Here is a 24,588-nt window from a genome sequence, read left to right as displayed (position 1 = left end):
GTAGGAAACATCGCATCGACGCCATTTTGGACACCAAAACCAAGCTTGGCGCATGGTGTAGAGGTGTAGACGTCCTCTGAGATATTTTCGAATAGGGATACCTGAGTAGGTTTTATACTACCAAAATAGTATTCGTAAAATGTACGTGTTGTTGGTAAACCAAGGCGATGGAATTAATCCAGCTGATCCGACATCGATCTGGACTTGCAGGTTAATTGATCCTCTTTTCTAGCTTTAATGTTGAAATGGTTTGTCTATCCCTATACTTGTCTAGCAGGCTATGTGGAATTCAGATGTACAACCCTGTATATTTGCATCTTTTTTCAGAAAGTGGGGAAAATCCTTTGGTTTCCACAATTCGTAGGTAGCTGCCTTCAATATTTTGCTAGTTAAGCAGAAATAGCTTTGCCTTTGACATTACTTTGATATCCAAATAATTCAGATTCCTCGACATCAAGATTGAAGACTCTGACAAGTTACCTACCACACTTTGCCAATCTTGCACAACTAAAGTTGAAGAACTCGAAAGTTTTTACAATAATTGTCAGGATGCCCAAAAGTTACTGGCAATTCAGCATGGTGTTCATTTTCATAATGAAGGAATTATTGAAGATCAAGCTCTTATCATCCCTCCAACTCAAAACACTGTAGCTGCTGTCACACTGAAGGAAAGTGAAACCAGTACTGTTACCAGCTCTCCATCAACAACGATTCTTACTGTTGATAAGTTACTTGAAACAGCTATTAAGGATACCTGCATTTTATCTGGAGAAGAGTCAGAAGAATCAGAGTCAACTGATTGCCTATCAGATGATGACAATCTGACAGATGATCCATCAGATGCCGAAGAGAAAGTTTGTTTGTTTTTCTCAACAAGCTGTTATTGAAAACACTGTGTAATGTTGGCTTTATATTTATTAGGAGTATTCTATCGGTAAAAGGACGCGCTCAGCAATGTATGCCAGAAAATCGGATCCACCTGTTCAAAGGAAAAGAAAAAAACTCGTATTTACTCTAGAATATCTTGAATCAAAGTTAAACCGTAAACTTGAAGATGAGGAAGCAGGGCGACTTAAAGAATACATACAAAAAGGACAGAATACCAAAATTTTTGAAATGTTGGTGGGTGGGGGAAAGGACCAGGTTTGGAAATGTCAGTACTGTACTGAAGAGATTCGTGGTAGTCCAAAAGATGTCAAGGAGCACTATGCGAGCCTTCATGACTCAGTTCCCATTTTCCCCTGTCAACTTTGTGACAAGGTATTGTTCCTTTTTTAGTTATGTGTTGGATTATGTGTTTCTAGTGGTTCCTGCGTGTACGAATATGTGTTGGCGTATAAGGGTGTGCGCCTGCATTTAAAGTGCGAAATGAAAAAGTTATATTTGTTTTTAGGTTTGCCGATCAGTAAACTACTACCGAATCCATCGCCTTTCACACCTAGCTGAGTATTCAATTTAAATCAACATGCATAAGTCACTCAACGATTAGCAGTTTTTTTAATTCCATATTTTCGTAGGTATCCTTGTGAAACGTGTGGGAAAATATTCAAAGACAACTCAAAGCTAGTGCTCCATCGCCAAGTTCACTCTAATAAACGTCCACATGAATGTGATGTGTGTGGGAAGACATTCAAAAGAGCCACCACAGTTCGCGTTCACAAACGGACTGTTCATGGATCCAAGGTATCACGATCTCTATATGGTCGTGGTAAAGGTTTTGTTCGTACATAAATATATTTTCCGTTCGTTGGTCAAGGACGAGCAATTTTTGTTCACATGTGAACTATGTGGGAAAAGATTCAAAACAAATTTTGAGTTAAAAAAGCACTTGGACAAACACCCATCCGAAGATAATCCACTTCCGTACCAATGCAAGTAAGTGTATCACATTCCCAATATAATAACCTCGATAAATCGTTGTTTCGCACGGTTTATATTAATTAAATTAAATTTTTTTAGTTAAATTTTTTTTGTTTCTTGTTTTTTTTTTACTATTTAAAACAGCAATAGCTGCTCAAATGTTCTTTCAAGTTAGCGCTAAAAGAAATGATGCTATTTTCAGGTATTGTGATTCGCGATTCCCTGACAAGGCTCAACAAATAACACATAGCAACACGTTACATGCGAATGAAGGTGAATACGTGTGTCATATTTGCGGCAAGAAGGTAACCGTTTCTTTGTTTCAAAGCACTCACTGAATCTTTTCACTAAAATTTTGTTCGACTATTGTCGGTGTTTAACTCAAAATACTTCAGGTGAAAACCGAAACTGCGTTGGAAAATCATGTTAAATCCCACTCGGGGATTCGTGATCTGAAGTGTCATATTTGTGATGCGGCGTTCGCGAGCCGTTACACGTTGAATGCACATGTCAAACGACATGCCATTACTGAGCCCCTCTTCTCATGCCCCTATTGTGGTAGGTGTTGGAATCTTTCGTATTCTGCAAGTAATTGTGTGCTTAATGTAATAAAATTTCAGGCAAAGGCTCGAAAAGCAAAGCGAATTTAGAACAACATATCAGAATCCATACGGGTATCCGGCCCTATTCGTGCAGCGTATGTAATGCCGCGTGAGTTTCCTCTGATCTTCGTTTCTTTAGTTTATTAGTCAAAGGAATATATTTTCGAGCTATTTGCTTTGGTTAATTCTGTAGTAACCTATTTTGGAATGTAACGTTTATTTGTCTTCTTATTTGAAAAATGGTTGACATCTGCTGAAATTTGCTGATCGTCCCATCCTTTTTTGTTTTGTTTTTGTAGGTTTAAACATCGATCCCACTTAAAAGTGCACATGACTATTCACACTGGCGAACACCCGTTTGCCTGCCACGAATGCAACAAAACTTTTCGGACCAACAAGCAACGAACGAGTCATATGAGTTACGTACACAACACAGTACGAAATTTCGCTTGCGAAATTTGTGGAAAAGCCTTTAAAACTTTGAAAGATTTAAAGGTAGGGTACATTACAGGTCTAGAATAAAATTCGCTTGATCGTAGTCAACACATACACAATCTATAATCGTATTTTGTTTCGTTTCCGTTTTATGATAGTAGCAAACCTTTCTTGAAACACAACTTAAATTTTCACTAGATTCATAGTACTCTTCACACTGGAGAAAAAAATCACGTTTGTCCTACGTGCGGAAAGGCCTTTCGTGTCCGTGCGAACTACTATAAACACAGAAAAATTCACGAAAGAACATCAATCGAACACCACCAGCAGGAGGCACAAGATCAAAGTGAGCAGCTTCAGGATCAGCCAGTAGTTCGACAAAACAATGTCCAACCTGTTCGCAGTGAGATTTCAACTGTTAATGTCACATTGCCGAATCCTCCGACTGTACTTCTCGACAACTTCACTGTGAGTCTGTTTTAGTTAACGTACTTTCTGCATTTGCCGAATAATCTGTAATTCACTTGTGTGTGTGTGTTTTGGGGGTTAGCATGTTTTGAAATAATTTTTCATATTTTTCCTTAGCTGGATGGTGCCTCCGCACTTCAAGTTCCTGCCACCATGGAAACTGTTCCTTCTGACAGTGAACATCTGAATACTCATGGTACTAGTACTATTTCCGACGAAGGTGTTCTTCTTTTCCGCTCCTCGCTTACATCCTTAACGGACGCCAAGGAATTCTCTGGGATTTCCGGTTGACATCTTAGGGTAGAAAACTAAAAATTGTGAATTCTTAGTGTGGACCGTTTACATGTACATTTGCATCTTTGAAAGGTACTCAATTTATCTGTCTTTTACCAGTATCTTCGTGAATCATCAACAGCAAAGAATAAGGAAAAGTTGGTTTATTCTTAGGTGACTTGTAACCACGAAGACAAATAAAAAGTCGGCGTCAACAACGGTATTAACCTTCATGTAATTGTTTGGGGACTACAGACCCTTAACATCGATTATGCATCTTCTTTCCAAGTTGTAACCTGAGTTGCAATAGAATCCAATAAAGCTATCTGTACAGCCAATATGATGCAGAACGCCTAGTAATAAAATTATTTCCTGTGGTAGCAATACATAAAAAAGAGATGAAATTCTAAAATTTTCTAAAGGCTCATAGAAAATCTAGAATAAACAGGAGAACGAGGCACAGTAAACTAACGGATCCAAAGGGGACAGAATGTAGTGCGGACGCTGACTGGAAATACTGCGGACTAGCCCAAAATTTTGACAGCAGTCGGCGTATTATACAGGGGTACAGCATGCCACATAAACATTTTTGGCTGACAAACAAGCAACTATCTATCTGGTCTGATGTATAAAAGATACGCCAGATCAGCTAGATCAGCGGTTATATATATTATGTAATCAAAATCGATTTTGAATTGTCAGTAAATTTTTTTACATTAGCTACGGACCTTCGGTTTATTAGTGTTACGGTTTTTGGGCCTTTCGACATTATGTTTTCCGCCTAGGGCTCTGGGCCACGCCGCGGATGACAAACGGGAGATAGTTGTAGTTCGCAAAGTGACACTGAGTTAGAACAATGAAGATGTAGGGCTACTTAGTTTTATTACACGAACACATGATCCACCCTACTTTACACAATTTAACATAAGATACACGACGGGAAGCCAGTTCGCACAAAGTTCCTTTTATGGAGTCCTTCCGGTAGACGGCCAGACGTAAGACTGCCTGTTGGGATGAAGACAGTGGTACTCCCCGTCATAAGTACCTAGAGGTTTCGACAGACCTACCCGAAAAAACGACAGAGCTACCCCGACATACCTACCCTTACAGAAAACGGAAATCATCTCCCGTTAGACCTACCCCGACATATCTACCCATGAAAAAAACTGAATAATGCTTCCGTCACAACTACCGAGTTAATAATTTATTTTTAAAAAGCCGTCTTATCTACCCAACACAAAACAAGTTACAACACACACAAAAATAGGTTTGCAATGTAATCTAAAGACGAAACCCATACCGAAGCCTTTCCTAACACGGGCAGGATGTTTTCCCATTTTTCCCTATATGGCTCGCTCCCTAATTCTATGAATTTTGTTAAATCCTTGCATTTGGAGGCCACAAACAGAATTTGCCGTCAAACCATGAAATGAGTACTGTTGCAACCCATGGATCGTCTTTGCCTTCCAATACATGAAAATTCCCCCCAAAAAACAAACATTTGGATTTTTGACTGGTAAAAGTAAACCACCATTCATAATTATATCCCATCTTATAACTACTGTACATACGTTTTTTAATTAGTTACAATTTTCTAAATTTATATTTATAAGAAGAACTACTTGAATCGTAAGAAAATAAAAAACCTTGTAAAGTTGCGGCTCCCGGGGCCACCGAAACCACTGATCCAGCTGGATTATCTCCTAAGCATTCCGCTAGTCACGGTAAGCTATCACAGTCGGCTTGACTGTGTGACCATTATGCCAATCAGCCCGAACGTCCATCTACCACATACGGCAGGAACAGCAGACGGCCATCCAGACCGCCCAGAGTTTTCCATGACTGCATTCCACCCAATCATGTTTCCATGATCACCAAGGGAAAACTTCAGCACTTTACTTCAAGTTACCGAGTACCCGACCCTAGTTAACCCTACGTACCCTAGTGAACCCTACGTTAGTTTGTCGAAGAGTATAGCAATCAACTTTGCTACCTAGTAACCTACTCTTCGACGGAAACCACTTACAAAGTTTCTAGCCTGTACGATGTCGCATGCTTATGGGTTTTTAAGTGTTCCACACAATTTGTTTCGGTTTAATCGCTTCTTAGGTGTATTTCCTTACGGTCTGGCACCAATGTAAGTATTGGCACATTCTGCTAGTGTTATTAAGTGTTCCACACAATTTGTTTCGATTTGATCGATTACAAAGCCCACAACGTTGATTTTACCCAAGTTATTTGCGGGATTCTATACCCTGTTATTGCCGAATGCAAATCATTGTGCGTAGCACATTGCATATGGTAGTGCATAAAACTGACAACATATCGTGTTAATGTTCAAATTTGAATGCAAGGCTTTATGTGAATTTCAAAAAATATATCATTTGGCATAAGAACATCGATAACCTTTTGTGATATCGGTATCGTAATATTCAAGGCAAACACCGATAATCGACATCACTCACAAAAACTACAATTGTTTCTCGCGGCAACGCATATTTATATTATCATGTGAAATTTTAGTACTATAAATTCAAATACCAGCATGGATAAACTAACAAAAACCGTTACGGAAAAAATGTAAAAGTAAAAATAAGAATAAAGTATTTGATGTATAATTGAAGTATGAGTAAATGATGAAAAAAACCGTAGTCAAGTTTAAGTACATGAAATTTGTCAGCGCTTTTTATTGGATAGTGAGCGCTCAAAGAATGTCTGATTACTGAAACACAGCACCAACGCGCCCTTAAGTCACGTGACGTAGCAAGTAATTAGCGTCTGCTTTGAACAACAATGGGTCCTGAAGCCAGCGACAGAATTCAGATTTAAAGAAGGTTTAATTTTAAAAAAACATCTCTTAGAAATAAATTTTATAAGATATATATAATGTATCGCAATATATTAGATGAACGAGAACTATATTTTCACGAGCTGTTCATATAAGAAGCAAAAAGTTTAAAGCAGAAATCAAGGATCAACATAATAAATACCTTACACATCATGCTTGCTCAAATAAAAAAGTATGCTTATTGTAGCGCCAACGGACTTTGTCGCCTATCGCATGATGATAGGCGATCCGCAAGTCAGGCGTTGGCTGGCATTTCCGGCTGTACTGGATATCGGGAGCCTTAAAAGCCCGACTCTGGGGCAGTTGGGGGCAGTCAGTGAGATAGTCATTAGTTAGTTGTCAGTTGGACAGTAGTCAGTAGTCATTCATTGAGTTGTTGTGTCTAAGTTGTCAGATAGTCGAGTGAGTTGCTACCTGTGATTAGTGCTGTATCTTGTGAAGTGCGTCTAATAAACGAACCTTAACCCAAAGTCGTTACATGGTGGAGATGCTCCTGCGTGCTTACCGGGTCAACTACACGTTCAATTCAGGTAGGCGTTTGTTGTGAGGGGTCTCTGGAAGACGAACTCAGCAATTTATTGCTGGGCACGAGACCACAACAACGGTCTGAGAGAACGTGGGGTTGGCAGTGAGTCGCAGTGGGTCCTCGTTTGGATGTCACACGGGAGTGGTGTGATTTCAGACGCTGGGGAAAGGAGTCGTCGAAGAGCGGCTGAAGAGGCGGCGAAGGAGATTCAAACCTATTACACGGGTTTGAGGCCGGCGACACCTCTGAGCACAGCGGCGCGAGCTTCAACGAGATTTCAGGAGGCAGGTGCAACATCAGAGCGATCTAAGGGACGGTCGAGAGGTCCCCCTGGCGAGGTGAGTGAGCTCACTTTCGGGCGCAAAGGTACGTGGGTGACCGGAGAGGCGGCCCAGCAAGGAGATATCCAAGACCTGACGCAGTTTGAGTTGGATTCCGAGCCACAGGGTGAGGAATTCGTGGATCCTCAGAGTCACCAGGTGTCAGATAGACGAAGAACCAGGTGTGCTGCGGGAAGAGGTGGATTCGAGCCGACGGAGGCACACGAGCATCGTGAAGGTGCACGGGGTGTTGGGGGCAAGGTCGACACACGTACCGAAGCGGGAGAAGAGGAACGACAGGAAACGCAGAGTGTCAACCGAGACCGGAAATTGCATACGCAACGTCTGGTAGACGACGCTGCGTCGTTCATTCCGCAAGTAGAAGGGCCCATAAGCCAGGAAACGATCGAAATATAAGCCATTCCGGCGGAAAGCAGTCGGAGGAAGGCGGGGGCCGTTAGCAGCGATCAAGGGTCGCGGGCTCGGCAGACTATTGAAACCAACTCGTTCGAGACACAAGAGACGGTGACCGAAAACCAGGAAGGGGCGCGTCCAGTGTCAGTGCAAGCGGAAGGCATTGTCGACAGGAGAAGCGCGGTCGGTGTGGAAGCCGACACCACTGGCATCACCGAGAGATCGTCGGGTGCCGACAGCAGGCAGCTGTCGACGGAAGAACACGACGCGGCGGAAGAGCGAAGAGCGGACTTTGAAAGAAGAAGCCTGCGCGAAGGCCTACGACCTCGAGCGTCTAGCACGCCGCACGCAGCGGTGTTGATCAGGCCGGAAAGAAGTGGACTTAGTGTCGGGGGTTCACCAAGGCGACAGTCCATAGCCCAGGAAGAGGAACTAGCTTGGGATCCTTTTCTGGCAGAGGAGGAGGACATGGCGGAGAGGCCGATTTTCCAGTACAAGAAGCCGGAGAAGTTCCGGGGCACGGCCAAGGAGAACGCTGTGGAATGGATTGACCGATTCGAAAGGATAGGTCGCCACAACAGGTGGACCAATAATGACTTGGCCAGGGCGGTAGACCTGTCGCTCGAAGGAGCGGCCTACAAGTGGATTGTAGGCCTTGAAGCGAGAAATGCGCGTCCTGAACACTGGGAAGACCGGAGAGAGAGTTGTGGGAGAGCAAGGCCCAGCGCGCGAGAGGGAAGTACCTGGGCTCAAGACGTTGTTTTTGAAGCAGTTTGTTGCGGTAAATTTGAAACGACAAATGGAGAGGAAGCTGCGGATGAGAGTCCAAGGAAAGGACGAAGACATAACGGAATACTTCCACGATGTTATGGATTTGTGCCGCATCGTGCAACCGGATATGGCGGAGGAAGTTTGCGTTGACCACCTGTTCAGGGGGTTAAGCCCAGCCCTTTATGAAAGGCTGTATGTGCTGGGAATCACGACCTGTGAAGAGTTCCTTGAAAAAGCCAGACTCCATGCAGATTCTGTGAAAACGGCCTACGAAAGAGGCTATGAAGATGCGCGCCGGGAGAATGAGAAAGCTCCCATCGCGGGAGTAGGCTTTGACAAGATGCAAGAGCTCCAGCGCCAGATACAGGAGCTACGCGATGAGCTGGCGAAGGCAAAAAGGCCGTCGGGAAAGAAAAGCATTGACGGCGATAAAGATGAAAATAATCGAAAACCGAAGAGGAACCCGTTCAGATGCTATAATTGCGATGAAGAGGGGCATATGGCAAGAAATTGTCCAAAGGAGAGGAGGCGAGACGGCAAGCCAAAGCCTACAAAGCCTACAAAGCCAGAGGGGGAGGAGCCAAAAGCAGCCTGTGCTGTGATTGGTGGAGAGCTAAGCCAATCAGGAGGAGCGGCCAATGGCGGGGATCAACAGCCTACAGAAGAAATCTGGATTGGCGGATGCCCAGTGGAAGCTTTGGTGGACACGGGAGCAGTGATTTCCGTCATTACGCCGTCATTAGCAAGCAAGTTGAACCTGAAAATTACCCCATGGAATGGCCCCATGGTGGTAACGGCGGATGGCCAACCTATGCAACCCAGAGGGAAAGTTGCCCTTACGGTGAAGAATAAGAACACGTCGGTGGAAGGGGAAGCCGTTGTGTTGAAGACGTTCGGGCCCGATTTCATCATGGGAAGAAATTTGTTGAAGCTCTTCAAAGAGTTAAAAATCTGCTTCAGCAGCCCTCCGACAGTAGAGCTCGGAGCGATTGACGTCGGAGCGGTCGGAGGCGGGGGCGCCATAAGGAAGGTGACTGCAACAATGCGGGTCACGGTGCCAAAGAGAAGTGCGGTACCAGTGAAAGTGTCTATCCCAGAGGGAGGAGACAAGGACGCGATTATGCTCCTCCGCCCGTCGAAAAAGCTGCTAGAAAAGAGTGGTTTATCGGCGGGACACGCGTTAATTGACTGTATCAAGTCGAGCGCGGTGGTTCACGTTATGAATGTTGATCACACGGATCATGTGATTGTGGAAGGGACATCCCTTGGGCAATTGGTGGCTGTCGACCAGAGCAGCAGCCTTCCACTCGAAATGGAAGATGGATGGGCAGCCGGGAGGGGCGGTGAGCGGCCTATGAAGCTGAAAGACCCGGCTATGTTCGAGGAATCTGTGGCGAAAACGCTGGCGGGAGAGGATCGTGAGGACCTCATTTCGCTTCTGATGAGTTTCCAGGATGTGTTCGCTGAAGGCAGCGATTGTCTTGGGCAGTGTACTGTCTTGGAGCATGCTATACCTACGGGTGATGCAGCGCCGATCAAGCAGTTACCAAGGCGACGTGCCTGGCAGGAGCGAGAGCTCATTAAGGCGGAAGTAGACAAGATGCTGCGGCAGGGGGTTATTGAACCTGCGCAAAGCCCCTGGTCATCGCCAATCGTCCTTGTGAAAAAGAAGGACGGGAAGTGGCGATTCTGCATCGATTACAGACGTTTAAATGACGTAACGACGAAGGACGTCTATCCGCTTCCGCGCATCGACGATGCGTTATCGAAGCTGGAGGGAGCAACGCTTTTCAGTGTTGTAGACCTTCAGAGTGGGTACTGGCAGGTGCCGGTTGCCGAAGGAGACAAGCCAAAGACAGCGTTTGTGACGCCCGACGGCCTTTATCAGTTCCGAGTGATGCCATTTGGATTGTGTTCAGCACCGAGCACATTCCAGCGGCTCATGGACATGGTGTTGGCAGGGCTTAAGTGGACTGATTGCCTTGTGTACATGGATGACGTAGTCATCTTTGGGAGGGATGCTCGAGAACATCTGGAGAGGCTCGGAAAAGTCTTGTCATGCTTCCGGGGGGCGAATCTAAAGCTGAAGATTGAGAAGTGTGCCTTCGGGAATGAGCGTGTGAGAATGTTGGGCCACGTCGTGAGCCGAGCCGGAATTGAACCGGATCCTGACCACTGCAAAGCCATTGAGAAGTTCCCTGGTCCAAACCTCAATGCTAGTGAAAAAGTAAAGAGGAAGTGGGTGAAGAGCTTTGTAGGCCTTTGCTCTTTCTACCGCAAGTTTGTGCCCAACTTCGCCAAGACGGCGTATCCTCTCACGGCGATGGAGGGAAAAGGAATGTTCCGTTGGGGAGAGCCAGAGCAGAGTAGCTTTGCAGAGTTGAAGGCGGCGCTGGTAAAGGCAGCTCGGCTGGCTAACCCAGATTATGGAAGGACTTTTGAGGTACATCCAGACGCTTGCGACTATGGAATAGGCGCAGCGTTGATGCAGGACAGAGACGGGCACGCCATGCCCATTTGTTTTGCAAGTCGAGTGCTGAAAAAGTCCGAAAGGAACTCTTCGATAACGGAAAAGGAGTGCCTGGCCATTGTATGGGCCATGAAGAAGTTTCGCCCATACGTCTGGGGAACGAAGGTGGTGGTAAAGACAGATCATCATGCCCTGTACTGGCTGATGACAAAACAGGAGCTGAGTGGCAGGCTAGAACGAGGGAGTTTGTCGTTGCAAGAGTACGACATAAGCATCTGCTACAAGAAGGGAAGTCTCCACGAGGATGCGGATGCCCTATCGCGCTACCCAACACAAGAGGGGGTGGAGGAAGACCATGCGACACCTATCCCCGTTGCAGCCATGGAAATGGACGTTCAGTCCTGGATTGACGGACAAGATCGTGTAAGGCAGTGGGAGCGGATCAGGCAGGGGATGATCAGTAACACTTCAACGCGATACGGGAATTTTGTACTGAAGAATGGCTTGTTGTACCTGAGAACGATCAGGTTCGGGCAGGAATTTGACCGGCTCTGCGTGCCGCCGGAGAAACGTAAGGAGGCACTGTCGTGGGTTCATGATGAGCCTACGGCGGGGCACCTAGGGCAAGCACGAACCCTGGGGAGGGCTCGTCAAAGATTTTACTGGCCGAAGATGGACAGAGCGGTGATCCGGTATGTCAAGGCATGCAAAAGCTGCCAGACACGGAAGCCGGAACAAGGAAAGAAAAAGGGACACATGGAGATCACGCAAGTGGGAGGACCATTCGAGAGGATCGGGATAGACGTCCTGGGTCCGTTCCCGCGGTCACGAAGCGGGAATACAAACGTTATCGTTGCCATTGACTACCTCACCAAGTGGGTAGAAACGAGGGCAGTTCCGGATGCCACAGCCCGGCAAATATCGAAATTCTTCGTTGAAGAAATCGTGTTGCGGCATGGATTTCCGCGGGAGTTGACTTCCGACCAGGGAAAGTGTTTCACGGCCGAAGTGACCCGAGAGGTGTTCGCACTCCTGCGTCTCTCCCATCGAATGACGGTGCCTTATCATCAGCAAGCAAACGGACTTGTGGAGCGCCAGAATAAGACGCTAGCAACCATGCTGGGGATGTATGTGGATGAAAGTCACGAAGACTGGAACGAGTTCCACGGTTTTGTGACTTTTGCCTATAACTCCGCGCGCCAGGAGAGTACCAATCATACACCATTCATGCTGGTGTATGGGCGAGAGGCAGTTATTCCGACGGATCGGCTAGCAGCGACGGGGCCGAATCAATCAAAGCTTGCTGAACCAAAGGATCTGCTGAAGGCTATGGCGAACTTGAGAGAAGACGTACGAGATTGACTGGCCCTTGTGCAACAGCGCCAGAAGACTCAGTATGACACCAGAGTCAGTGAGGCACCGGTATACGAACCCGGTGACCTGGTGTTAATCTTCCGGCCACAGAGGAAGAAAGGTCTCGCTGAAAAATTACTGCATCAGTACGTAGGCCCTTTCAAGGTAATCAGACAAGTCACTGATCTCAACTACGAGCTTCGAAAGCCTACTGGGAAGAGGACCATTGTGGTCCATGTTTCCCAAATGAAGAAGTTTGTTATCGAGTCAGATGACGAACCCGATGGCGTGGTAGGAGCTGAAGCCGTGACGCGTGCCGACACCAGCGAGGGGCCACCAGAAGGCGACACCACAGCAGTGGCCGACGAACCGGAGGCAATGATGGAATCGGAGACGGCGGTGCGTGCTGGCACGAGTCGTGAGAAATCGCTGGAAAGCGACACCGCGGCAGTGGTTGGACAACCCGAGACAACAGGCGCAAAAAGAAAAGCGAAACGCCGACCACTGGAAGTGATTGAGGAGGAAGATGGTAACGAAGGTCTACAAGAAGAAGAGGAGCCAATACCTGGGGTTCGAGAGGGGGTGGAACCGCCACGGGGTCGTCCGATCCGACAAAGACGGGCACCAGGATGGATGAGGAACATGTTGCTTTTATCTGTGATCTGTACCCTTGGACAGGTGACCCAAGCGCATGAAATGAAAGGCAAGTTCGTGGTGACAGAGGGGGCTGTTTTTCATCCGGAGGGAACCCTAGCGTTAGGCGACTCTGAATGGATCGTCATTTATGATGTGCCAATCAAACGGGCGGAGCAGGTGATCAAGCGTGTCACCAATTGGGCGGACGAAATGCTTCGAGCATTTGACAGAGTCGCGATGGGAAATTTCCCAATAGAAGTGAAGCCATTCTTGGAGGGACCGGCGTTCGATTTGGTGGAAATCAAGTCCAGAGCAGAGCGGCGACGACAAGAGTTCAGAGAGCTGGAGAGAGCCCTTAAGGGCGATGGTACTCGGCAGAAGCGCGGGCTTTTCGACGCTGGAGGGAGAGTACTTAGCTGGTTATTGGGACCGCTACCACCCAGGAGCTAGAATCGGTACATACAAGGCTCGAATCTTACGACAAGAAGGGCCTGGAAGTAGTACATCTTCTGCAGGAGCAAGCAACGCTCCTGAATGTCACGCTGGGACACCTGGCGGAGCATGAAGCGGAAATCGACAGCTTGATGGCAGCGTCGGGACAGATGCGCCGCGAGCAAGCGCAACTGAGGAAGGTCTTCAACGAGAGCTGGACACACCTGTCGAGGGAATTGCTTTATCTCCAAAGAGTGGCGCGGTCGATCGAGAAAGCTAATCGCGCATTGGACTGGACGGCGGGGGTTCTGCACGGCTGGCAGACTGGGCTGGCCGACGCAGCAATAGGAAAGCTGTCACCCCTAATGTGCCCCCCGAACGTACTGACTCAAGCGTTGGAGTCCGTGCGACAGGCGTTACCACAAGGATGGGGACTGACACCGGCCCTTCAAGGGGGTAATGGCTGGAGGGCCTACCAAGAGGCGAGGGTGGAAGCGGCACTGGCAAACGGCAACATTCGGTTGTTTATTCATTTACCAGTATTTGAATTTAATTATGCGTTGCAAATTTACAGTGTGTTCCCGATGCCAGTGGCCACCAGCAAAGGGGAATCGATGTCCCATTCCTACGCTGGATTGGCCCCCTATCTTGGAGCGTCGCCGGATCACCAGCTGTTTGTGGAGTTTAACGCGGATGAAGCTCGAAAATGTGCGCCGTTCATGGGCAGTGTGTGCCCTTTCTTAAAGCCCATTGACCGAAAAGGAAGAATGAAGAGCTGTACGGCGTCCGTGTTTCTGCAGGAGCAGGGAGCAATTCAAAAGAATTGTCGTTTGGACAGTAAAAAGTGGGCCGGCATAGATCTGTTTTATGTCGGAGGACGGAAGTGGGGTTACGCGGGGAAGGACAATGTAACTATAGTGCTCCAGTGCCCTGGTAAAAGGATCGGCGGAATAGGTTTGCCACAAGTGCTGCCAGCAGCAGGGGTGATAAAAATCCCACGACTTTGTTCGGCAACCTCAGATGACTGGGTACTGCAAGCAAGCTTCCGACAGATGCTGCCAATGAATGTCACAAGTGTCATTGACGAAGAAGCGGCCGGGATGCTGAGCAGCTTGCTGGTGCCGGTGATGGAGCAACCGCAACCGGTGGTGAAGAGTCCAATAATGGAGGATGCACCAGCAGCGCTTCGCCCACCAACGCGTATAGACAGAGCAGGGGCGGCTTCGCATCTGAAAGCCGTCGAAGGCCTACGCCGACAATGAGAAGAAGAGGAGAACGTTAAGCGGTACCCATTTGAATGGGTTATTGGACTGCTGTTCCCAGTGCCTCTTATTGTTTACCTGATGTTCGAATATCGGAGGCTGAGGAATCACGTCGATGTTCTGTTATTGGCTCGTGTCGCTGAAGTACAACAGCCCAAAAACGGGGACAAATCCGATTCCAGCACGGTGGCGAGAACCTCGCCACCGAACACGGAATAGCCTTATTAAATGTAGGCACACTGGCCAGCTGAAAGTTGGCCAAAACAGTAGAAGTAAAATGTGTAGTCTTGTACCCTTTCCTCTTGGGGTTGTCAACATTCAGACGCCCCATGCTTGTAGGTAGGAGGGGGGATGTAGCGCCAACGGACTTTGTCGCCTATCGCATGATGATAGGCGATCCGCAAGTCAGGCGTTGGCTGGCATTTCCGGCTGTACTGGATATCGGGAGCCTTAAAAGCCCGACTCTGGGGCAGTTTGGGGGCAGTCAGTGAGATAGTCATTAGTTAGTTGTCAGTTGGACAGTAGTCAGTAGTCATTCATTGAGTTGTTGTGTCTAAGTTGTCAGATAGTCGAGTGAGTTGCTACCTGTGATTAGTGCTGTATCTTGTGAAGTGCGTCTAATAAACGAACCTTAACACAAAGTCGTTACATTATTTCAAATATCTTAATCATTTACTGCTTAATTTCAAATTAACAAGGGTTGGATTATAGTTGGACGAATAGGTGCCTGAGTACTGAGTTATAGTACAATGAACAAGCCCTGTGAGCAATAGGAACTTATAAATGTGCATGAAGCTGCATTATAGTACAACAATTCCTTACAATTCTCATTCTGTTAATTAATTTTTTTAAAAGGAAAGAAACAGATAAAAGGTTTGTCTACTCTTGTTGGCTAACCTTCAGGACACAGGCAAGAACGATCCAAATGTGAAGGCAAGCTGTCTCATGCCAATACATCAGGCAAGGGAACAGACATAGTCATCCATAAGGTTGCCACCCATTTCGGCACTTTTTTCAAGGTTTTAGGTGTCGTGTTATAATATATTGTGAAATTTTGCTCACTTTGTTCTTAGACGCTTTGTTAGCAAGTTTATTAAAGTTTATTTGAAGTTTATTAAGTATATCTTGGAAAGACCCACTAGATCGAGGAAACAGCCCAGCCGGTTGGCAGATTATGAGGTTAGTGGTGATTCTGGGTGGGTTGTGCGAGGTAGAGGTAGACGTGGTGGACGTGGGCTGGCTGTTCCTAATCAACCGATTCGGCCAAATGCATTGACAATCCAAGGTCAAACAGGTAATAGAATTTTGTTACATTGTTGATTCGTTTTGTTAAAATCAAATTTGGCTTAGGTCCATTAACTTTAAATGAACTGACACCAGAGGAAGCCGCTCAATACCTGGAAGCCGCTCAACGACATTCATCAAGGGGATCTATCCCTGTAATGGTTGAAGAACCTAATATCATACCTACACCGGATGATGAAAGTGAAGATGGAAATGAAGAAGAGAATGAAAGAAATAGCGCGGAGAGTGAAAGAGAAATCGAAGAAGAGAGTGAGCAAAGTGATATAAGAGGAAGTGAAGAAGAGAATGAAGGAAATAGCGAGAAGAGTGAAAGAGAGAAGAAGAGAGAGTGAGCAAAGTACCCCACCCACACGAAGTCGTCGGCGTTGTCGTCGCGCGATAGGAACGCCTTCTCCAGGACGTCGTTGGGAGGAACGTCGTCGAGCCAATAATCATTCAACCGAGAGGCAATCTTTGTCAAGGAGTCAAAGCGAAGAATCAAACGCCGATATTACCAAGAGTGATCTATCATTAGGTGAAGAAACACTCGCTCCTGTGACTGAGGGGTCTTCTCAGCAACGTAAACGTCAGCGGGCTACACACATGCGCTGGAAACTTGTATTTAAAGCAGGAAAGAAGTAGGAAATACTTGTTCTTTTACGTTTTTTTTTTCTAACGTGCTATTTTTAAATCTAGGTTAAGTAATATCCTTGTTGACCGCAAACATGGATACAAGTTTGGTGTCTGGAAGGTGCTGAGTAATGGTATTCTTTATCGGTGTAATCATCGACCACAGCAGACTCCTTGCAAATGCACAGTTTTGCAATCAGGTACATACATCGTCTTTTTAAAGATTTCTTGTATTATTTAATGCTTATTCTGATTTCAGGCAATGCAATCCTCCAGCGAGGAGTGCACATTACTTCCTGCCCAAAACAAGAAAAAATATATATGAGTCGCTAGTCATTTACAGGGACGCTAAGCGTGAAGGATTGAAAAATAAGGGAAAATCTGCTAAGGCCATTACCGACCCCATCATCGCTAAGCACTTTGCATCAAATAGGAGAATGAAACTTGTGAATAGAACACGAGTCTGTAAATCAGTCAACATGGCTAGGTATTTTTACACATTTCTTGCCTAAGTATTTATTTAAAAAATTCCAAACTTTGTTTAGAGCGAAGACTCGTCCAAAAAATCCAAAAACACTGGATTTTTCATTTGAGGACGATGGAATTCCGGATGGGCTAAACCTTCATGACGTAGTAACCGCGAAGCACAGACACATAGTCTGTTTCACTAACAAACAGGCGCGGCTATTAAAAAATGCTAAAAGATGGTACATGGATGGAACATTTAGCATCATCAAAAAACCATTTATGCAGATGTGGACGATACACGCTTTAATTCGATATGGAAACGAAAAGAAAATGGTTCCATTATGTTTTGTCCTCATGTCTAGTAGGACTCAAAAGGACTACATACGTGTGCTGAAACACATAAAAACTGTAATTCTTGGTAACAGGTATAACTATACATTTTTTATGACTATGAATGTAGTAATTACGAGACATTATTTATTTGTACAGTTACGTCATGAAAGAATGTGTCGTTGATTTTGAGAAGTCAGTGTGACTGGCTATTGAAAAAGAGTTTGGTATTGGTGTTAAAATATTTGGATGTGGCTTCCATTGGACCCAGTGTATTTTTCGCCGCATAAAATCATTGGGTAAAATAAGACAGACAAATTAATAAGTAAAATTTTGAAATATATTAATGAATATTATAGGTTTAATAAGAGCATATCGTACAGACATGCGAATTCGTGGGATTTGCAAGTGAGTGTGAATTTTTCTATATTTATTGTGGAACTTAACAGATGTATTTACTAACTATTGCAGGAAAATGATGTCTCTCCATCTCCTCCACATGGAAAAATTCCTACTGCCTTTGCAAATTTAAGATCAGCTGTCTGGGAAATTGAAAACAGGGAGAACCGAACTATGATGCGAAAACTGTACAACTACATGGAAAATACCTGGATCGACAGCTTGCTTTGGCCTCCTAAAGTTTGGTCGGTCTTCATGCAAGAGGTATTAAAAGAAAAATATAATTTAAAACATTCAAATGATTACATTCACTCTAACATGCTTTAGGTGAGAACCACTAATGACGTTGAAGGCTGGCACACACATCTAGCAAATCACGCTGGACTTAGCATTAGCAGTAAAGGCCTCAACCTGTATATTCTCCTCGAAGTTCTCTACGAGGAGGCTATACAGGTTGATATATACACAAAGATGCTTGAACAGGGTCAACAACTGAGAAGACAGCGAAAAACTTTCAAAGAATTAAATTTAAAACTGTTTGGTTTGTGGAACGACTATTCCAAACAAAAGATAACGACCGCAGAACTTTTAGAACAATGTGCAGATATTTATACAAAGTTCAACGCAATTAAATATGCAAAAACGGCGAACGATGCTCGTCTCTTTGAGTTAGAGACAGAATAGAAATTTGAAGAAATATCAGCAAACACCACGCGAATAAAAAAAGAAAAAAAAATCAAGAGCTCCGCTCTGTTACTACGCGACCACGCGACTGACAATTTCACGACAGACAGCATAAGCATAAGTCGAGTGGTGGTGGTGGCGCTGACTTCCAGAACCCATACAGCTAGCGCCACTAGTGGCCTGAACAAAGTGTAAAGTCGACAGGCCTGTAAAGTACCGAAAATTTTCAGGCCATTGGCCTGAATGTCTGGCATCCCTATATGACTTGCAACATAATTTTTTTTGTGCCGAAACGGACACAGTTGGTGCCGAAAGAGACACAATTGGTGCCGAAATGGAGAATATTAGTGCCGAAACGGAAAGATTTTTAATAAACGAGGAGATTTTAAATACAAGGGGGGACCAAGCGTTCTATATGGGTGCCGAAAACGCAAAAATCGAAAGTGCCGAAAAAAGTGCCGAAACGGGTGGACACCATCCATAACATCATGTCATGGTACGTCCTATAATAACAATTAGTAATGATGGTAGTTATCAAAGATTACTCTATTGACACTGAAGCCGTACTAAAATAGCAACAAATGTTATCCCCAGTTATACTGCTAGAAATTGTAGACCAGTAATATCAAGTTGGATTATACATTCAACAATAGAATAGATGTGTGTCACACACAATTCTAACTTGTATTACTAAAGCAAATTTTACTATCCATTTCAACTTGTAGAAAAACCATATAAAAGATACTGCTGCTAACACTGATGCACATAATCTTTGTGGTGTGTGCCTAATCAACACCATAGATACTGCTTTTATTTCGTGTGGGGCACACCCTATGTGCAACATGTGTAGAGCGTTTCGGCCCTTTTTGCTGTTTTTGTCGGGCGCCCATTCAACAAATTTTAAGGATTTTTGTTCAATAAATTCTCACAGTTGATATGAAAACAACTTTTGCTTGGTGCTGAATTATAAAATAAGAACAACGTTTCATAAGCAAAAATGTTCATTTTGACTCTTACGAATAAAATCATTTTCACAAAGAATATGTTTGATGAATTAGTAAATATCGCAATCAGTAAAATAATATTTTTAAGCCAAATTGTAAAAATTTTTCATAAGAAAAAATGTTACAGTTGTAATAAGTATCATAGATAATATGATAAAAGTGAAAGAATGATAAGTAAAAGTAAAAAATTTCTGATGTCATCCAAACTGGTAAACAACAGAAGACAATACAGCGATATTTTTGGTAGGAAGATATAGGTGTAGAAGAAAGGGCTGGTCTTTCGGCCCGTTTTTCTAAGGGTTGTACGAGTTAGAATGGTGAGTTAATATTTGTAGTATTACTTGTAGGGTAGTCGCGGCAACACAATTATTGTCGTTCTGCGACAGAAAAACATATCCAACGTTTCTCCCATAAGTCGGCTATCATTTCTCCTGCTCGCAATTCCCAGACGAACCAAAAGGCATAACTAGTTTTGTTGGCCATTTCAAGGTAACGAATAATAGTATGGAGACGGTAACCTGAATAGGAATTTTCTAGGAACTTTCTTCATTGAATACTTTTCAATCTGTCTTTGTAAACCCCTTCATAGCATCATAATATTGTAAGAGCTGATCAAATAATACAAGCAGTAGGGTATTTTACATGGAAGTTATATCATCTTGTTTCATTGCCTTATCTGCTTAAAGAACAAAAGATGATTAAAAACGGGTGCTGCTTATCAGAGGTAGAGTTAAGCCAGTCTAGATACATAAATAAAAAAGTCTGTAACAAATGGGTAGTTGTGTCGGGCTAAATTGAACCTAGGGGTAGGTAAGTCGGATTTTTAAACACGAAAGGGTAGGTTTGTCGGGCTCAACTAAACCAAGGGTTAGGTGTGTTGACCGGTTTCAACGAAGAGAGGGCTATGTCGGACTGTTTCAATTGAAGAGGTTGGTGTGTTGTTCAATTTCCATCGAAGTGGTAGGTATGTCGGACTGTGTTAATCGAAGGGGTAGTTGTGTCGATCAGTTTTAAACGAACGGGTAGGTATGTCTGTCTTAATAAACAAAAGGGTACCTACGGCGGCTGTAATTGCAGTTTATTTATAATGGAGTAGATGTGACGGGTGCGTTTTAATTTTTTTATTGGGTACATGTGTCGAGGTAGCTTTGAAGGGATATGTTTTCCCTTTTCTGCACGGTTACGTATGTCGGGCTGTGGATTGGCGGTGAAATAGGACTCAAACGAAATAGGACTGGAGAAATAGGACTGAAAATTTCCAGTCCTATTTCTACCGGAGAAATAGGACTGGGAGAAACAGAACTGACTTTTAAAAACTTTTAGGACAGTCCTATTTCTCCTCTGCATCAGTCCTATTTCTCCTTAGAAATATTCCTATTTCTTTTACCTTGTTCCAATGGGAACGATGAGCCTCCAATCCGGTAGGCAATGTAATGGGTAAGAGCGCCGGCTTATATCCATTTTCCTTTTTAAAAAACCGATGGCGTTTGCTCATTATTTAAAAGATTCACAAATTTTTTATCTCTTATCCTATTTTAATTTTAATTGCTGGGGAACATAAATTATTTTGAATCTAATAGAGTTCATTTAATAAAATATAGGCTCATCGTGCCCATTGGAACAAGGTAAAAGAAATAGGACTGATGCCATGGAGAAATAGGACTGATGCCATGGAGAAATAGGACTGTCCTAAAAGGTTTTAAAAGTCAGTTCTATTTCCCCCAGTCCTATTTCTCCGGTAGAAATAGGACTGGAAATTTTCAGTCCTATTTCGTTTCAGTCCTATTTCACCGGCTACCGGTGTGTGTTTTTCGTTTTTTTGGGGTACGTCTGTCGAAACCTCTAGGTACTTGTGGCGGAGGGTAGCGCTGTCCTCATGCCGTTTCGAGCTCAACATATCTCAAGATGTAAAGGTTGCAGGAAAAGCTTTAGACCATAGCTGAGAAGAAGACCAGATTTGTAAGCGAATCCGGTTTTGGAGAAATCTCTCTATCTAAATTTGGAAGCGGTCAGACGATCGCAGGTTTCCAAGGAAAACACCGACACAACAGAAAAGCTTGCCGAATGCTTCAATTAAAAATTTTGGATCTAGCCAAGCCTTTACTTTTCTTATTTCATCGCAGCCATCAAACGAAGAAGACACTAGCCACGCCAGAGCAATTTGCACCGCAATGAAACTATGGTGAAATATGTACGGAAAGGTTTTTGTATTCCCGCCGGCTTAACATCCTCTCGCAGATTTACCTGGGACATCCCAGCTGGCACAGGTCACTGCTGGGAAGTGACCATGAAACGACCTCTTTTGGCTTGGTAACAACCCGAAGTAAAAACCAGATTATGTCCGATTTACTGTCTATTGCACACGCCTGATCACGACCAATTGAAATTATTAGGTAATGACCCAGTGTGTGTAATAAACTGTGAAGTGGTGCCAACCTGGTTTAACTCGGGTAGTGATCAAGCAAAAAGAGGTAGTTTAATGATCACTTCCCAGCAATGAACTGTGCCAGCTGCGGATCAAGAGAAAAACGGTTTACAACTTGATTTACTTCCACAGTTCTTGTATTTTTGCTTCTGGAACCGGATACAAATAAAAACAATTATTAAAATAAATGAAAATGATACAATTTGAGAAAATTTCTTTTAGGAAAAATGAAATATTGAAAAGTGAGATCTTCTTAGTCTTCTTATTTTGTTTCTTCTTAATTTGTTTCTTCTTAGTTTACTTCTTCCCTTTGCCTTTATTGGAGACGGACGAACTAGCCGAGTTTTAAATGTTGGATACTGCGGATCTGTTGCATCCACTGGTTCCGGCAACCGGAGAATCCGACAGACTTAAAACACACGACTGAACGACGTTTGAAGTGTCTTCAGTGCGCTGGACTCGACGTTTTGACTTGAAAATCCAATCTTGGGAAGCCTTTTCAATGTCAGGATCGTTGACATCTCCGTACTTTATGTTTGCCTTTACCGTTCCTGCAAATTAGAGCAAGGAAGGGAATTTGTAGTTTAAATTAATTAATTGAAAAGTAATGGGACTAAATGGCAGTCACCTACTAACAACGAGAGAGAAGCAATTTGATCCTTTTACGGCTATTTTCTTCTTATCTCTTCCTATCCACGACAACTCGCAGCCAAATTTGTCCGTCACAAGGGCTGCCCATATACGGCGGACGAAGTCACCAAGGTCACTGCCACCCAATGTCGAATATTTTGAAACCTAAACACAGAGGAACAAAAGGAAATTAGCAGCTAATCTTTAAATAAAAAATTGGATAAACATAATTTTCACAAACACAGGGAAGGGAACTGGACTAAAAAAACCATTGAAACCTACCAGTTTGATGCAATTGCGTTTGTCAATCAAAAGATCCTTCAGCATATGCCAGCTGTCACAGTCGTCAACAGGCAACTTCATAACTTCGTCGAAGAGGTCTTCAATGTGTTGGTTGTCCTGGAAGGCCAGCAGTCGATCAATTTTCTGTTCCACTCGATTAACACATTGGAGGATCTCGCAAGATTTCTTCAACGTCAGCCGAGAAACATTCTTGTCGAAGGAGGATTCTTGAGCAATCGCGGGTTTCTTGAGGGAAGATGAAGTATTGCTATCGACAAAAAAACGCCTCTTGGAGCCAGGAGAAGCTGCGACATGCTGATGACTGGAAACTAAAGACGACATTGGAGCCGGAAGCTGGTGGTTCATGTCACGAAGGGGAGAGAGGGGCTTAATACCAAGTGGCTGCTTGAAACGACTGATGGTTTCGACACCATCCTTCTGCGTGTTGAAGATCTTGGAGAAAACCGTTTTCGCGAGATTGTTCAAATGACGGGATTTGTTTGCACTGGCTTTAGCAGTGACAGGCTTTTCAGCAACCGTGTTGACAGTGTTTGTCTTGGTAGCGTTTACCTTGGCAGTGTTTGTCTTTAAAAGGTTGGACTTGGCAGCGTTTGCCTTTGCAATGTTGATCTCGTTGGTTTTTTTTCCGGCTGCTGACTTGCCTTGACTTTGGACAGGACTCTCTCGTAAAGTGGTAACTTCATTCTCCGATTCTAGATCTGAAACATAAATCACATGAACATTGACATAAATCAGACTTAACACACACCGACATAAATACACACCTTCATCCAAATCTGGTAAGGTGTCTTCAATCGTTTCGTCGGGAGACGAGTCGGTATCCTCCTCTAAACTAATAGCGCACTTTTGGGTTGATGTTGAAGGGCCGTTTGTGATTGATCTCTTTTCTATGTATCTTTTGCTAAATAAATGATCTTGGCTTCTCCATCAAGCCGAAATCCGTGTTTCTGGATTGCGTCCCATCCAAGGATACAATCCTCAGAAACACCATTTGTAACAATAAACTCTTGTCTCAAAATTGACTCTCCGTATCGTACGGGTAAATTAACTCTTCCCAGCGTATGTAATTTTTTCTCCCCTACATCGTATAAATTAAAATCAAGTTGACTGCCGATCGCTTGACCTCTTTGGGGTAATTTCCTAAGTAATCTCTCGTGAATAATACTCTTAGACGCGCCTGTATCGAATAATGCTTGAAATGGGATCTGAAAAATTTTCAATGGAATTATCGGTGTCGATTCATTCGTTATAGTTGTTAATTCTGCGACTTGTCGGGATTTAAACTTTGCCGTTGGTATTTGCGACAATCAACCTGAGAATGACCCCGATGTCCAAAAAAATTGCAAGTCAGCTGTGGCGGTGTAGGCTTATAGTTAGAATCGCCAGCTGGGTTCGAAAAAGAGGGTCTAGGAGCTGTAGGCCTATTCTGAAAATTATTTGATGGACGTGCGCCATTGTAATTATTATTCTGCGGAGCAGGTCTCCAATTTTTATCCTGGTTAGTGTTACTAGCTTGGAATGAAACTTGTTTCTTATAGGAAGCGTTCGGCGTGTAAGACACATTATCTTTTTTATCAAATTGCAATTGCCTTACCGCCTGCGTTAGCTCGAGAAGAGCGCTCTTAATTTCGTCCTTCTCAGTTTTTGGGTCATCGACCTGTTTACTTCCCTGTCTGATATTTGCTACGGCATTATTGACGAATTCTTTTTGGTACAATATCATTTCATTGAGTTCTTTTAATTCTGCGTCTTTGGTGTTAG

General features: G+C 44.2%; 2 protein-coding genes and 1 long non-coding RNA gene across 4 annotated transcripts; all 3 read left to right on the top strand.

Moving 5' to 3' along the window:
- The first annotated feature begins 24 nt into the window (after nucleotides 1–24).
- On the top strand, nucleotides 25–3,976 carry LOC130699916 (zinc finger protein ZFP2-like). Of its 2 annotated transcripts, none has more exons than XR_009003576.2 (14): nucleotides 25–210; nucleotides 278–364; nucleotides 443–854; nucleotides 922–1,260; nucleotides 1,394–1,446; nucleotides 1,518–1,683; nucleotides 1,757–1,875; nucleotides 2,063–2,165; nucleotides 2,256–2,418; nucleotides 2,481–2,571; nucleotides 2,762–2,957; nucleotides 3,096–3,365; nucleotides 3,483–3,731; nucleotides 3,813–3,976. XR_009003576.2 is itself a non-coding variant. In XM_057521971.2 (14 exons), exons 1-13 carry the CDS (start codon nucleotides 140–142, stop codon nucleotides 3,654–3,656), a joined length of 2,244 nt encoding a protein of 747 aa, XP_057377954.1. In that variant the 5' UTR covers nucleotides 25–139; the 3' UTR covers nucleotides 3,657–3,665; nucleotides 3,732–3,976. The 2 variants fall into 2 exon arrangements, 1 of the variants encoding a protein (XP_057377954.1); XM_057521971.2 differs by having other exon boundaries at nucleotides 3,483–3,665; nucleotides 3,732–3,976.
- Nucleotides 3,977–17,549: 13,573 nt separating this feature from the next.
- LOC130699927 (uncharacterized) lies at nucleotides 17,550–17,879 on the top strand. Its single transcript, XR_009003582.1, has 3 exons — nucleotides 17,550–17,681; nucleotides 17,742–17,790; nucleotides 17,854–17,879. It is a non-coding gene; the product is annotated as an uncharacterized LOC130699927 (long non-coding RNA).
- Nucleotides 17,880–17,898: 19 nt separating this feature from the next.
- Nucleotides 17,899–18,465, top strand: LOC130699910 (uncharacterized). Its single transcript, XM_057521964.1, has 2 exons — nucleotides 17,899–18,045; nucleotides 18,109–18,465. The coding sequence occupies exons 1-2, from the start codon at nucleotides 17,956–17,958 to the stop codon at nucleotides 18,463–18,465; spliced, it is 447 nt and encodes a 148-aa protein (XP_057377947.1). The 5' UTR covers nucleotides 17,899–17,955.
- Nucleotides 18,466–24,588: the final 6,123 nt, after the last annotated feature.

The sequence above is a fragment of the Daphnia carinata genome, chromosome 10, assembly GCF_022539665.2.
Source record: "Daphnia carinata strain CSIRO-1 chromosome 10, CSIRO_AGI_Dcar_HiC_V3, whole genome shotgun sequence".
NCBI classification, from domain to species: Eukaryota; Metazoa; Arthropoda; class Branchiopoda; order Diplostraca; family Daphniidae; genus Daphnia; species Daphnia carinata.
This window is presented reverse-complemented; position numbering and strand designations above follow the sequence as displayed.